The following is a 16,778-nucleotide window of genomic DNA, read 5'->3' on the forward strand; positions in this document are numbered from 1 at the left end:
AATTGGTAGAATGGTAAAAGGTGAGGGGAACAGATGTAAACTGCAGGAGGATATCAACAGATTGCTCAGGTGTGCAGAGAATGACAAATGGAATCAACCTGGAAAAGTAATGCATTTGCAGAAGGTTAACATGACAGCTGATTACATTATGAAAGGGAGGACCCTGGAAAGTATGGAAGCTCAAAGCAACCTTGTTGTGCATTCTACACATCAACGAAGATAGCAGGGCAGGTAGATACAGTGGTTAAAGAAGGTATATGGAATACTTACCTTTAGAATTAGAATTAGATTTTATTGTCATGTGTACTCAAGTACAGGAGTACAGTGAAAAGTTCACAATGTTGCCATTCAAATGCCATCTTAGGTACAAAGATACCTAGGTATAAAATCTTAGGTGAAGAAGTTGAGAAATAAAGAAGTAAGTTAAAAGTTCATCATTACAGGTTTTGTCAGTATAAAGTAGTAAATAAAAAATAAAGTTCGAAATTACAGTCCTTCTTTAGCCATTGGCCAGCAGTCGCTCCACCTTGGGTTTTCTCCATGAGGGCTCGGTCTCTCCCCTGCACTGGGTTTGATCTGTCAGCCCCTGCACCTCCATGTTGCCATTTCGCTGCTGTTTGCCATTTGGGTTCACAAGTTGTCTCACTACATGCCACCAGAGTCCCACTCTGGTGCCACTCTGGGCCCCCTTGACACATCTGCGATGCTGCGACCGCCATAGTCCTACGCAGGCACACCAACCACCTCATGGCTGACTGCCAAAGTCCCTGCTCTGGTTCTCTAGCTGCTGCTGTCACTGCCGCTGAGGTCCCTCCAGAAGGTAAGCAGAGAGAAAAAAAACTAAATAAAAAGAGAAAAAAGCAAGAAAATAAAGAAAAGCAGTTGGAGCAGTTGAGCTCTGGTTCAGGAGCCCTACTCCGCTTTTATTCATCAAGCAGAGAATGCAAAAGCAACGAGGCTATGCTGGAACTATAAACTGATAGTTAGGCCAACTTGGATACTGTGTGCATTTCTGATCATGTGTTGCTGGAAAAGCGCGGCAGGTGAGGCAGCATCCAAGGAACAGGAGAATCGACGTTTCGGGCATAAGCCCTTCTTCAGTCCTCACTTTCTGCATTTCTGATCACCATGTTATGGAAAGGATAAGGTTGCATTTCAGAAGGTGCAGAGCAGATTGACCAGAATGGGGTTAGAAAGTCTGAAATATGAGTAAGATTGGAAAGACTGGGGTTATTTTCTTTGAAACAGACAAGATTAAGTGGGGACCTAATAGAGATGATGAAGATTATGAGGGCTATAGAGGACACCTTTTGCAGAAGTAGAGGGGTCAATAATCAGGGTACTTAGATTCAAAGTAAGATACATAAGGCAGAGAGGAGAGTTGAGGAGAATTTTTCTCACTCAGAGGTTGGTAGCAGTCTGGAGCTCTGAAAAAGTAGAGTCAGAAATTCACTTAATATTTAAGCAGTATTTAGATATTCATTTGCATTGCCATAGTCATATAGAATGAATAAAGCATTGGTTATTGCGAAAATACATGCTTAAAGATGGCAGATTAAAAATAGAGCTATTGAGACAGTCTCAAAGCAGTAAAACCTCACAAGCATAAATTGTAGAATTATAGGTCATTTTCACAGAATGAGCAAAAGTAAAACACATTTCCAAAGCAGAAATGAGTCAAAGGTGTACTCATGCAAAGAGATCAATTCTGTAGACTTCCTGTTTTGAGCGTTGATACCCGAGGCATTCCTAATGGAATTTGATCATCCAAATACTCTGAATTTCACAGAACTTACCTATGTGATCATCTTATTAATTTTAAGATTGACACAAGTGTATGTGTCACTGTCCTTTCAGATCAAACTCCTTGGCTGAAGGAACAACCTACAGTTGTGAGCCTGCATGGGGTATGAGGACTGGCTACTAACATTAAAGGGACAACATAAAGAGCTGAGATAGCACAAAATATGTATGTTATTCAAAATTACAAGCCTTCCTCATGAGCAAGAAAATGTGTGTTTCTTTTAACATTATTTGAAAAGTGGAAATGTTGCAAAAACACAGCAGTGAAAATTAATTCGGATGGGTTACCCTAAATTGTTAACTTTCAGAAGGCATTTGAGAAGGCACCACTTTAAAAAATCTGATGTAGAAGGTTAAATCGCAGGAAGCTAAGGATAGAGTATTGATTTGGATAAAGGATTGGCTGATTGATAGAAAGAAGCAGGTAAGGATAAATGGAGAGCGAACAGTAACTAGTGGCTTGCCGCAGGGTTCACTTTGTGGACCTCAACTATTTACAATCAATATAAATGATATGCAAGTAGGGACAGTAACATAGCAAAATTCACAGATGATAAATGAAATAGGTGGGAGAGCAGGCTCCGATAAAGAGATAAAGAGTTTACAGATAGATATTGGTAGGCTAATTGAATGGGCTAAAATCTGGCAGATGGAATTTAATGTGGATAAGTGTGAGGTTGTCTATTTTGGCCAGAAAAATAAAAAGGCAAATTGTTATTTAAATAGGAAGCAGATTCAACATGCATCAGTGCAGAGAGATCTGGGCATCTTTGTGCATGAATTGCAGAAAGTGGGTTGCAGGTTCAGCATATAATAAAGAAGGCAAATGGAATCCTGGCATTTATTGCAAAAGGACTAGATTATAAAAGTAAATATGTGTTTTTTCTAATAGCTTGTGTTGGTGACATCCTTCTGGAATATTGTGTCTAGTTTTGGCCTCCTTATATGAGGAAGGTATGGTGGCACATGAGGCAGTTCAGAGGAGATTGATTGATTTCAAGGCTGAAAGGGCTGTTGTACAAGGAGTAGTTGAATGCTTTGGCTTGTATTCAGTGGACTTCAGAAGAATGGGGAGGGCTTCTGATTGAGGTATATAAAATACTAAAGGGAATTAATAAGGTGGATTTTGAACAGATGTTCCCTCTTGTAGGACAGTCTCCAACAAGAGGTTATAGATACACAGAGAGATGAAGAGAAAGTACTTCGCTCAGAGGGTTGTGAATCTGATGAACCCGCTGCCTCAGAGTGCAGTGAAGGCAGAATCAATTAATAGATTCAAGGAAGAAATAGATATGTTTCTGATGAAAAGCAGGATAAAAGACTCTGGACAGCAAGCAGGAGAAGGGAGTGCAGACCAGGATTAGATCAACCATGATCATGTTTGCACGTTCCTAATTCCTGTGTTCCTGTGGTCACAGGATTAGGCAAACACAATACACTGTTATACTAAGGAAAGATAATGATCCATATGTCTCCACACACTTGGGTTGACACTTTGCATCCCTTAATAAATCATGTTCAACAATAACTTGAGGAAATAGGCATCATTTCCCTGGGAATTAAACCAAATGAGTTGTACTCAGGAATGGTTACTATACCCAAACCCAATGGTTCAATTAGAATATGTAATTCTACTTTAGCATTCAGAGAGAACAGATGTATTTGTATAAACTCATTATAATTATGCTTGCCGAAATGTTATTTTACTTATGGTGTCATGAAATAAATCTTCTTGTTATCTTCTGTAGCTACTCTCCAGTATTATATCTTCTACCACTAATGACCAAAAAGACCAAAGACAAAGGAGAATTGCTGGCAGGAAAATACCTCAATTGATCCTTACCCTGTTCTACGTACAGATGGAGGTACCAAATGCCAGAAGATACCAGGATTGATCATCTGCCAAAATACCACATCCTGTAGCACCATATTTTTGAATGTAAATACCCTCCTTGTTCCACAGTGTGTAGCTTCTATATGCAGTAATTGTAAGTAGAGTCAACCAACAGCTGCTCACTTCTACTGAGCGTAACTCCCCCGAGGTTAACACCTACTGTTCAGGTTTGAGGATAAGTTTGACCACATTTAGATCAGTGCTACAATCATTGAAAATAATGAGCCAGTGTCAAGTTTCCATGGTGTTTGTCTAAATAGCAATAAGTGTGGGCAAATCACAAGCCACAATATGAGAACTGACATGAGTATTACCATTAAGAAAAAATGCTCTGTTTTATGTTTGTTAGATGCAGTGTATGATAGTTCAATAGAGATCATTGTTCTCCATCTGCCATAGGTTTGTCTGCTTAGTTCAATTTGTAACCTCCCATTCCCAACATTTTTTGAGGTAGATTGTCAGCCAGTGCAGTGAATGAAAACTGAGATTTTGACTTCAAAGACTTTTAAAAGCAACTGGGGGACCTGGACATGACTGATTCTACCCACTATCCCAATTCCATCAGATCCAATTTTTGCTGGTAGTGCTGAATTCAAACAGAACCCATTTTGACTGTTGTTAGGGTTTTAACCTGCACTGTGGGAGTCACAGTTTGATAGAACAGTCATAAATGAAGGCACATAGGGTCTGTAGACTGTCGTGATCTGAAACTTCTAAAATCTCCTGCATTTTAAAGCAAAGGTTACAGTTGCCACTGAGAGTTAAAACAAAAATTATGTTTATTTGGATTTTTATTTAATTTACATTTCATTGTCTATCACAGTCAGATTTGAGCATTTGACTCCAAAGCATTAGAGTGGGGGATATTGATTCCTGAAGAAGGGCTTATGCCCGAAACGTCGATTCTCCTGTTCCCTGGATGCTGCCTGACCTGCTGCGCTTTTCCAGCAACACATTTCCAGCTCTGATCTCCAGCATCTGCAGACCTCACTTTCTCCTCCCCGATATTGATTGCCAGTCTAGCAACATTACCATTACAATATTGCGTCTTCTCAAAGGCCTTCAGGCTGGAGAAAATTACACAGATAGAGTGGGCACAGTCATGGAGGGATTTGGAAAGAAGGATGAGAATTGTAAAATTGAGGCATTGCCAGACTGGAAACAATTCAAGGTCAGTAAGCCTGATGGGTGAATGTGACTTGGTGATGGATAGGACATAGGCAACAGATTCTTTTAGATGCGGCTCATTTGATGCTGTGAATGAGGATGGAAGACTAGGAGGACATTCAAAAAATGGCTTCTCATGATGGGCCATATGAAGAATATACCTATAAATAATAGGTATTAAATAGAATTTTCTTATACCAACCTCTGTTCCTACATAAATGAAAGAAACATGAATTTGGTTGAAAAAACCATTTCCCCATGCTGTACACAGAAACTTATAGTAGTAACAAACTTGTATCAAAGCTGAGAGTGTCAGCCACCAAGAAAGCTCATATAAATTCTCAATATTATTTTAAGACCTCAGAAAATATGCACTCGTCATTTCTGGATCTGTTGCAAACTAATTGATGGAATTGATTTCTGTGATCAGTTAATGACTTCATTACCATTGTATTATGTATCTACTATGAAGTTAGAGAGCAAATTAGATGGAACTTTCTTGGCCTGGCAATGTCCAGCAATTAACTGTGTTCATCTAAGAGAAGTAGCAGATGATATAGCTTCAGGTGATGGTAATATTGCGAATGATTGTAGAAATGAGGGATCAAAGACAAGGAACCAGATTATGAACAAATCCTTGGAGAGTTTTGGAAACAGGTCCAAGATCATTCATTCCCAACCTTTCTGCCTCCAACAATGACATATTAACTTAAATTATGTGCTCAAATTCAACAGATTTTAATGTGCTCCAAAATGAGCCAAGTTGACACCCATGCGTGGCAATCCCAGGTGGGTTTCCATCTGCGGCATAAGTCGGAGCATGTTGAGGAATTTAGTGCTCATTTACTGCAAACCGCCACAACTCATCAGAAGGGATGAAGTGATGTCAGCAGCTCTGGAATTGAGTCTGTGATAAGAAGACAAAGCAAGGCGACTCCCTTTTAAACGAGTTTAACATTTTGGCATTCCACCTTGCTGTTACAGGACTAACTGTACTGCCAAGGCAGGGCTCTGCATTTCTGTTTTATTGTTCAGTGACTGTGCTGGCAGCTTGAGTTTTTGCACACAAAGCAAGTTGCCACATGCACAATTGACAATTTGTATAGAACACCTGTGGACCTGAGGTCTCATGATAGCTGACAAGAAACTGACATGTTTATGGGACATGTGCAAGATGCAATGAGGGAAAATATTAACTTTGTTTCATTTGTGTTTTACTACAATGGCTAGGAATCTTACAGTGAGTAACTCACCCCCTCACTCCCCATCTACAATAGACAGTCAGGAGTGTGATGGAATACTCCCACTTGCCTGGATGGGTACAGCTTCAGTAACACTCAAGAAGCTTTACACTATCCAGGACAAAGTACTTGCTTGATTAGTACTGCATCCATAAACATTCACTCCTTCCACCATTGATTTTCAGTCACAGCCATGTATATTATCTGCAAGATGCATAGCAGAAATTCACCAAAGTTCCTTACACAGCACATTCCTGATTCACCGCCACTATAATTTAGAACGACAAGGGCAGGAGATACACCAGGCCTTCAAGTTTCCCTCCAATCCATTCACCATCCTGATTTGGAAGTTACCACACCTTTAGTATGGCTTGGTCCAAATGCAGGAGCACAGCACCCCCCTCCCCATGTGGCATTGTCAGTCTACCTACCCTAACTTGTTAGCAGTAACTCAAGCAGGCAACTCAGCGCCACCTTATCATGATGAAGGGCTTTTGCCCGAAACGTCGATTTTGCTGAAGCTCCTCGGATGCTGCCTGAACTGCTGTGCTCTTCCAGCACCATTGATCCAGAATCTGGTTTCCAGCATCTGCAGTCATTGTTTTTACCTTGCCACCTTATCACGGGCAACTGTCAATGAAGCCCATATTCTCATGAATAAATAGAACAAAATGGCACAGTGATTAACTTCCAAGTCATGATCTCCTGACCTCAACCTTTCCCAAAGTGCATCAGTCTCCAAAACAAGTCATATATTTTTAAATCTCAAGAGTATCTTCTATATGCAAATTAGAATTGTAACACTGGTTGCAAAATTCTAATAGAGACTTCATTGAAGGTGCTGAACCATAATGGACTGAAGTGGAAACAAATTTTTCAAAAGCTTTGTTATTTCAATGGAGTCAGGAGATACAGGGATAATTCCTCAAAAAATTGGCAGCTGTAAGCCTGAGTTAGTTCTCCCAATTCTGTTGCCATTGCCCAAAATCCTATTTCCATCCAGTTTTATTCTAATGGACTGAATGCAGGCAACTGTTGGGTTCTGAGGCTACAGCTTGTCCAATCCATCCGTTTTTCTACTTTTCCTTCTTTTCTCTTTTGTTTTTCTTTATCTGTAGTTTTCCTTCCTTACCTTCTGGAGAAAGCTTGATTGTGGAGGGTGCTGCATTAGGGTCCAGAGTGTGACAGCAACTGGGCTGGCCCAGAGCAGGACTTTGGCGCTTGGCAACGAGGTGGTTGATGATCTGGGTGGAACTCCAGTCGGCAGCATTGCAGCATTGTCAAGGTCCGGAGCTGTTGGCATCGAGGTAGCTGACCAGCCCGAATGGCAGTCAGTGGCAAGACAGCAGTGCAGAGCAGGGTGCAGGGGAGTGATTGAGCTCAGCATGGAGGAGAGATCAAGCCCTCTTGGGGAAAGCCCATTGTGGAGCATCTGCAGGCCCATGGCGAAAGAAGGACTACATTGCTGAACTTTTAACTTTGTTTCTTTATTTTTCTACTCTATACTAAGAAGAATTATAACGTTTAACTTTTAACTTATTTCTTTATTTTTCTCCATTGTACTTAAGATTTTGTACCTGGGTACCTTCGTCAGAAATGACGACTTTGTACACTTTTCACTGTAGAGAGTGTGGTGCTGGAAAAACACAGCCGTTCAGGCAGCATCCAAGGAACAGGAGAATCAACATTTCGAGACTCATTCCTGATGAAGGGCTTATGCTCCTCGGATGCTGCCTGCCCTGCTGTGCTTTTCCAGCACCTCTGATCTCCAGCATCTGCAGTCCTCACTTTCTCCAACTTTTCACAGTATTCCTGTATCCCTGTGCTTGAGTACACTAACAATAAAACCTAATTTTAATTCTAATATTTTTATTATAGATGAACTAAAAAGAATGTTGATACAGAATGGGTAGATTTTAATGCACTGAAGATAAGTTTAATGATTAGGGCATTTAATGAGGCAATTAATGCCCACTTAATAGCATCGCCCACCAAAACTGAAATGCACACAGCAGCAAGGGGGGGGGGGGTCTTCCTATGAAGTGAGCCTGTAAAGCAGCCACTAGCATGTTTACTTGCAGGTTCAAAGAGCTGTTAACAGTCACATGAGGTTTCTCAGATTATCTGATGGGATTGAGATTCAGGTGGAACTGGACAACAAATCATTGGTTACATGATTGCATTCCAAGAAAATAGCAAAATGCTACTCAGAATCCAAAAGTTCAGACTCAGGTTAATGAGCTAGATCTACTTGACAGATTACTGCTGGTGCACAATCAAGCACAATCAGCTTAGACTGAAACAGAAGGTTTGGTCCTCATTGGAGAGGTAATATCCTTTTCTACATGATTAATAAATTCATTACTGTCTCAGGAGATTATGGAACATACATGCAACTCAAAAAGCAGATCATGAATGCATCAAAATCAGACAATTCTGTTGGAAGTACCGTTCAAGTACGGTTGGGGTGGCACAGTGGCTAGCACTGTTGCCTCACAGCACCACGGTCCCTGGTTCAATTCCAGCCTCGGGCGACTGTCTGTGTGGAGTTTGCATGTTTCCCCTATGTCTGCTGGGTATCCTCCCACAGTCCAAAGATGTGTAGGTCAGGTGAATTGGCCATGCTAAATTGCCCATAGTATTAGATGCATTAGTTAGAGGGAAATGGGTTTGGGTAGGTTACTCTTTGGAGGGTCGGTGTGGACTTGTTGGGCTGCAGGGCCTGTTTCCACACTATAGGGAATCTAATCTAATCAAGAGAAAATATTTTTTAAAAAACTATGAACAGATGCAACACTTACCGACAGCTGACGATCTGCTTGTATTTGATCACAGACTGGTAATACCGAGCACATGAAAGAAGAAATTTTGGTCCTAAAAAGCTCTCAGTCTACCTCAGTGAAGGGTAAGGTAGCTCAAAAGTTTGATCAAAAGCTGAAGCCAGCTGTTTAATGCTGCTACTATGCATATGTGATGTTCTCCACTAACAGAGGAGAAAGTGAGGTCTGCAGATGCTGGAGATCAAAGTTGAAACTTTATTGCTGGAACAGCACAGCAGGTCAGGCAGCATCCAGGGAACAGGAGATTCGACGTTTCGGGCACAGGCCCTTCTTCAGTTTCCTGAAGAAGGGCCTGTGCCCGAAACGTCGAATCTCCTGTTCCCTGGATGCTGCCTGACCTGCTGTGCTGTTCCAGCAATAAAGTTTCAACTCTCCACTAACAGAATGCTGTTGTCAAGCCAAAAGGAGTTCTATCACACAAACAAATAATGTGGCATATAAATGTCTTGCTGGAATGAAGCTAGATGTGTAGACTGTACAACCCAAGGAAAGACTGTATCTAACAACATATCCCTTTGTCTATTTGCAACAAGCAAAGTACTAACTGAACCAACCAGGCAATGTTTGGAAAAACCAAAATACAATTTCCAACATTAGATAGAATTCAGTAATCAGACAAAATTTGCAAAATAATCCTGAGTGTGCAAAACATTATATGGACAACCATATTTAAGATTGTCAATTGGGCTTGCATTGTGGCACACTTTTTATACTGGAAGCCACATATATTAATATGCAGGGCCATGTTCTTTGCAGGTAGAAAGGCACATTAAACCTATTTCAACTCCAAAAAGTTATTTTCTTGACTTAACCATTGACGTTCTGATTTTAAGAGTGGGAGGAGATGTTGATGATGTGAATGATCTTTTTTAAAATGTTGAAATTATGTAAACATTAAACAGGAACGTTCTGGGGTACATTAGAGAAATCAAATCAAAAATGGATGCTGAACCAGATAAAGAAATCATGGAAACATTACAAAGGGTGCCAAAAACCTCAATCCAAAAAAATGGGTCTTAATAGAGGTGCAAGGGGGAAGAGGTCAAGGAAATCTAAGGTAGCTAGGACCAATGATGGGGCAAAGAGAGTGGGAAGTCTTTCTACTAACAATATGTGCATCAGCTAGATTCTGTTCTAACTTGAGGTGGAAACTGACAAGGATGGTTAATTAGGCAATAATGAATAGATTCTGGATCAATGGTGCTGGAAGAGCACAGCAATTCAGGCAGCATCGAGGAGCTTCAGCAAAATCGATGTTTTGGGCAAAAGCCCTTCATCAGGAATAAAGGCAGAGAGCCTGAAGCATGGAGAGATAAGCTAGGGGAGGGTGAGGGTGGGGAGAGAGTAGCATAGAGTACAATGGGTGAGTGGGGGAGGAGATGAAGGTGATAGGTCAGGGAGGAGAGGGTGGAGTGGATAGGTGGAAAAGGAGCTAGGCAGGTCGGACAAGTCCGGACATGTCAAGGGGACTGGAAGTTTGAAACTAGGATGAGGTGGGGGAAGGGGAAATGAGGAAGCTGTTGAAGTCCACATTGATGCCCTGGGGTTGAAGTGTTCCGAAGCGGAAGATGAGGCGTTCTTCCTCCAGGCGTCTGGTGGTGAGGGAGCGGCGGTGAAGGAGGCCCAGGACCTCCATGTCCCCGGCAGAGTGGGAGGGGGAGTTGAAATGTTGGGCCACGGGGCGGTTTGGTTGATTGGTCCGGGTGTCTCGGAGATGTTCCCTAAAGCGCTCTGCTAGGAGGCGCCCAGTCTCCCCAATATAGAGGAGACCGCATCGGGAGCAACGGATACAATAAATGATATTAGTGGATGTGCAGGTAAAATTTTGATGGATATGGAAGGCTCCTTTAGGGCCTTGGATAGAGGTGAGGGAGGAGGTGTGGGCACAGGTTTTACAGTTCCTGCGGTGGCAGGGGAAAGTGCCAGGATGTGAGGGTGGGTCGTAGGGAGGCATGGACCTGACCAGGTAGTCACGGAGGGAATGGTCTTTGCGGAAGGTGGAAAGGGGTGGGGAGGGAAATATATCCCTGGTGGTGGGGTCTTTTTGGAGGTGGCGGAAATGTCGGCGGATGATTTGGTTTATGCGGAGGTTTGTAGGGTGGAAGGTGAGCACCAGGGGCGTTCTGTCCTTATTAGGTTGGAGGGGTGGTGTCTGAGGGCGGAGGTGCGGGATGTGGACGAGATGCGTTGGAGGGCATCTTTAACCACGTGGGAAGGGAAATTGCGGTCTCTGAAGAAGGAGGCCATCTGGTGTGTTCTGTGGTGGAACTGGTCCTCCTGGGAGCAGATACGGCGGAGGCGGAGGAATTGGGAATACGGGATGGCATTTTTGCAAGAGATAGGGTGGGAAGAATAATGAATAGATAAATGCTTCTTAGTATGAATTGACTGTGCATTCTGTTATTGCATATGAATAGAGCCAAAAGTAGACTATTCGGCTATGTGAGTCTAGATAGCATTTAACTAGATTTATTTGTTACATGGCTGTTGAACTGCAGTGTTATATCATAGTCATGGACTCAAGCCTGTGTTATTTGCCCTATTGGGTTCTGTCTACCATGGCTCTGGATGTTGTTATCTGTATTGCACTCTTGAGGCTGCTCTACATAGCTTGGCTGTCCCTGCTCTGGGTCTGCTTCATCTTTAGCTCCACCTTTAGAAAGAGTGACAGTTGTCTGGGATTATTGCTGATAGGTGCCTCCATTCACTTGCTTTTTACTTGTAATCTATCCTTATACCCTACAACTTTGGTCTAATTCTTCAACCTCATGAATCTACGCTGCATCTGTGAGGCAAAGTATTTCAGATAATACCAAAGATCTGTATAACATGGCCATAAATCATTGATCTTTTGAAGTCAATTGTGTAACTTGCTTTGTAGGTTTTAAAATTTGAGATATTAATCTGAAATTGTAACCATTGGGTCACCATACAATTTTAATGCCCTCTAGAGTGAAATAGTTGCTTGAAGAGAAAGCTCACCACCACCAGAGTGGTGACAAATGTGGATTTTTTCAGCATCACCTACATCGTGCAAACAAATAAAAACAAATTGGGCCAACTGATAGAAAGAAAATTGTAAATAAAATAAATTACATTAACTAGAAGAGATAATCCCTTTGTTTTTTTTTCAAATAGGGACAAATATGGAAAACAACTGATTGGAATAAATACTGTTACATGACTAAATAGATATACACAGCCCTCAGGAAAGCTACCAATATGACTTACTAAGCACCAAATACATTGATATTTGCTTGATATGTTTCTTAATTGAAGGCAGTTGAGTTATTCTGGAGAGTTTTGTTTAATTAATCCAATTTAGTTTGAAGAGAGGGGTTGTTAACTTCTGGGTGGAGGGCTGAGGCCTATGTTCATTAGAGCACACTAATAAGAAAAAGCCTTTCTCTGGGATTACAATGTAGTGTCAGTCATTGCCTACACACAATGGCTACACTGTATTTGGGTTTTTCTTCAGAGAATACTTCTCAACTAATTAAATATTTTGCTGACTGGTTGTAAAATGCTCAAATAAGGGCAACGGGGTTTAGACAAATGACGTTGAGACAGAATGGAACCTCAGACTTAAAATTACAAGTTTGAGAGTCCTGTGGCTGTCATGGAATGCTCCCTAACTTCCTTTGCATCTGCTGCAATGGTTGGAAATCGGGCATTGTATAAGAAGCAAGTGAGGAGGGGTGAATCTGCTTTCCTCTCTTTAATATTAGAGTTGTTGACTTGTCTTGCTGAGCCTGAGACCACAGCTATTCAGTTGATATCTTGTACTCTCAGCAGTAATGAAATTTGCAGAGTACTTAAGTTCTTGCTGAATGGATGTTTCTTGATTTATTTTATCACTTACTGGCTTTTAAGGTTTTGAGAAGGAAGTGGGAAGAAAAAGAAGCTTTTGGTACTTGGTGTCACTAATCCATTTTGTGTTTCCTTCTGCTACCCTGCCAAGCTGCTGCTCCAATATACATCATTTGTGTATTCCATTATATTTGCAAGTTGTGATTTGGAGGCACCGATGTTGGACTGGGTTGTACAAAGCTAAAAATCACAACACCAGGTTATAGTCCACCAGGTTTAATTGGAAGCTCTAGCTTTTGGAGCGCTGCTCCTTCATCAGGTGGTTGTGGATTATAAGATCATAAGACACACAATTTATAGCAAAAGTTTACAGCATGATGCAAATTAAATTACATATTGAAAAAGACTTGGATTGTTTATTAAGTCTGTCATCTTTAGAATGACCATGTTGGTTTCAGTTCTTTCATATGTAAGTGTAAGAACCTTTTTTTAAAGTGACATTCTCAAGTGCATTTTAACAATAGGTGCCATGTCATCTCAGATAATGTATAGAAGTTGTGAGCTGGATCCAAGGACTATCCAAGTTTAAGGCCAGCCATGTGCATGTGTATATTTATTGCCATGTTAGAGTGACTTGGCTACACTGTATCAAACTGATTTAAGAAGTGGGATGGGCGTTAAGTTGTCAGTACCTTAGGCGCTGACTTACTGGAATGATTGCAATCATGACAATATAACCTGTCTCTTAGATGAAAGCCTTAATTGTAGTAATTTCTTTTGCCCATTTCTCTCCTGAAGGCATTGACTCATTTTGTGATGCAGTTCTCAATATGTTAACCAACTCTTGCGTATCATGATAACCATGGCTATTCTTCACGTAGAAGATCAGATGTTACTCTTGGATGCCCTTTAACATGATTTAATTATGTATGATTGCGACCATTTCTTACAGCAATTCCTTCTTTGGCACAATTAGTAAAAGAAATTAGCCATCATGTTTGCTTTGGCTCTCTAGGACTTTTTTTTACATAGGAACTTAGGGGTAGGTCATTCAGCCTGTCCAGCTATTCAATACGATCAACGTTAATCAAACACTTCAGTCCCTTTTACCCAGCCTATCCCCATAGCTCTGTATGCCACGAGTAATAAGAAATCTACCAGTTTTGAGAAGATTTGTAGCTCAGGTTGAGGTGCTGGATGTAAGTTTACTCACAGAGCTGGAAGGTTCATTGCCAGACGTTTTGTCACTATACTAGGTAAAATCTTCAGTGGGCCTCTGGCTTTGCCCAGAGGCCCACTGAAGATGTTACCTAGTAAGGTGATGAAATGTCTGGAACTGAACCTTTCAGCTCAGCGAGCAAACCTACATCCAGAAATCTACCAATCTGTACTTTAAACATATTCAAAGATTGAGCCCACAGACCTCTGTGATGGAAAATTTCAAAGGTTCACAATCGTCTAAGTAAAAATAACTTTTCTTTTCATCTCAGATTTAAATTGTAACCCCCTTATCTTTAAATTGTGGCCCTTCATTTTAGGCTCCTCAGTCACAAGACCCATCTTACCTGCATCTACCCTGTCAATGCCTCTAGATATTTTCTAGGTTTTCCCTCTCACTCTTTGAAATTCTAGAGAATACAGGTCCAGTTTACCCAATCTCACTTCATGAGGATAATCCTGCTATACAGCAACAATTCTAGTGAACCTTTGTTACATCCCTCTGACATTAAATCTTTCCTTAAGTAAGGAGACCAAATCTACATGTATTACTCCAGGTGCTGTCCAACTAAGATCCTATACAATTGAAGTGAGACTTCACTACTTCTTTACTCAAATCCTCTTGCAATAAAGTTTAACATTCCATTCACTTCCCTAATAACTTGTTGCACTTATATAATAACCTTCAGTGACTTATCAACAAGAACGCATTTGCCTCTTTGTACTTATAAACTTTTCAATTTTTTACCATTTAAAAAATAATCTGCACACCTGTTTCTCTTACCAAAATGGACAATCTCATATTTTCACATTATATTCCACCTGCCATATTCTCACTAAGCCTGTCCAAATAACCTCACATTGTTTCTATTTAAATAATCATCCAATGTCCTCTTAAATGCCACAGTTAAACCTGCTTCCACTGTACTTCCAGACAGTGTATTCCCAATCCTTACTAAAAAAGGTTTCACTCATTTTGCATTTTTCTTTTGCAAAACATATGAAAACTGTGCCCTTTGATCCATTTCGAGTGAGAACCCTTTCTTCTAATCCATTCTGTCCAGACGTCTGATAACTTTAAAAATTTCCACCAGATCTCCTTTTAGCCATTTCGTCTGCAAAGAAAAAAATCCTAACTTCTCCAATCTATCCACATAACTGAAGTTTCTCAACCCTGAAACCATTATCATAAATTTCCTCTTCACTGTCTCTAATCCTTCCTAAGGTGTGGGGTCAAGAACTGTACACAATAACCGAACTGAAATCTAGCTACCATCTTGTTTAAGTTCATCTGCTCTTGTAATCTATACCTTTTTGGGCTCATGCCTGAAACGTCGATTCTCCTGCTCCTTGGATGCTGCCTGACCTGCTGCGTTTTTCCAGCAACACATTTTCAACTTTTATTAATTACCCTGGAATGCCATATACTTTAGCAGTTGCTCTCTTTAACAATCCTGCCACATTGAAATGCTTATTCATGCTTACACGATTCTCTTCCACTGCCTATTGCAAACCTACCTTCACTCATTAGCATTCCTACAGTGTCATGTACTAAAAGGTTGTTGCCCTCATTGGAAACCTTGTAAGTAGGGTCTGAGCCAATGTTCATTTGTTGAAAATTGACGATGAAATAGTGCACATCAACGCCAACCTACAGGGTAATGGCTACCCTGAGGGGATCATGTTTTGGTGTATTTTGCACAAACTTAGAGAGGTGCCTAAAGTGGTCACTCTTGGACCTGTAAAGTTCCCAGTCTATCTCCGGTTAAATTGGAAGGGTAAGCTATCTCAAAAATTTGAGCAACTGTTAATACTACCTTGTTCAAAATACTATAATGCATAACAACACAAGTGATATTTGCCACTAAACAATGCTGCCACAAAGCCATAAGACCTCTGCCTATCACATCAATGATTAACGTGATATATGTATTTCAGTGTCAGTATGATGCTAGTAATATAGACTGCACATCCTAAAAACTGGCAGTTATATCAAATAGCATGTTCCTTTAGCTGTTTAAACAAGCAGTATACCAACAGTACCCTGCGCTTAGAAAGCCCACATCTTAGTGTCTGATATTATGTTTGATTCCGCAATTGGACAGATTTTGCTGGATAATCCTGACTCTATGAGGAATTACACTACAATCGAATAAAGATTATCAGCTGGGCTCATAATGCAGTGCTGTAGTGATTATTGAAATGTACATATGTTAAGACACAGGATCATGTTCGTTACAAAAGAAAGACAATGGACAAATATGGATTCTAGCTAATGAACAGCATAATCTATTTGCAAGTATAGCATGCATTTCCATCATTATTATCATGTCATTTCACCTTATTGATATGCAGTTTCTTATTGGAGAGCGGGCAATAAAGTGGAGTTGAGGCTGAGGTGAATAGGCTGTGATCATATTAAATGGTGGAGCAGGTTTGAGCAGCTGAATAGTTTGCTTCTGCTCCTAGTCCTTATATTCTCTTATGTTCTGACAGCTGAACTTCTAGAGGCTGACTGTTTGGAATGAAAAGTTCAGCGAGCTGAGAAGAGGGTTCAGAGAAAATAGAGACCAGTGAATCATTCATCTTTCTGGATTAGTGGTGCTGGAAGAGCACAGCAGTTCAGGCAGCATCCAAAATCATTCATCTTGTCAGCCCACTGAAGAAATGTGTACACACTGCCATGCTAGAGTGAGGCCTTTGAGACATACCTGCAAGGAATTGACAAACACAATAACTTCATGACACAGAAGACCATCACAGTAAACTTTCAGAAACAACAATGAAACAAAGCCCAGACAATTT

General features: G+C 40.8%; 1 protein-coding gene across 10 annotated transcripts in view; it reads left to right on the plus strand.

The window, feature by feature from the left end:
* LOC148150466 (uncharacterized) overlaps window positions 1–16,778 on the plus strand; it is a 229,662-nt gene that overhangs the window by 52,113 nt on the left and 160,771 nt on the right. For 5 of the 10 annotated variants that reach the window (XR_015757027.1, XR_015757023.1, XR_015757025.1 and 2 more), the window contains one exon: window positions 3,552–9,149. The exons of 2 other annotated variants lie outside the window; for them this stretch is intronic. Coding sequence is in view for 4 of the 8 variants with exons in the window: in XM_087986602.1 (XP_087842728.1) it covers window positions 3,552–3,698 (147 nt within the window). In the remaining 4 variants the exon portion in view is untranslated. Of the gene's footprint in view, window positions 1–3,551; window positions 9,150–16,778 lie in introns of those variants that run through there. 3 more of the 10 variants (XM_087986600.1, XM_087986601.1, XM_087986603.1) reach the window with 2 other exon arrangements.

The sequence above is a fragment of the Chiloscyllium plagiosum genome, unplaced genomic scaffold (assembly GCF_037043375.1).
Source record: "Chiloscyllium plagiosum isolate Xiang-an unplaced genomic scaffold, Cpla_swu_hap1 HiC_scaffold_4, whole genome shotgun sequence".
NCBI classification, from domain to species: domain Eukaryota; kingdom Metazoa; phylum Chordata; class Chondrichthyes; order Orectolobiformes; family Hemiscylliidae; genus Chiloscyllium; species Chiloscyllium plagiosum.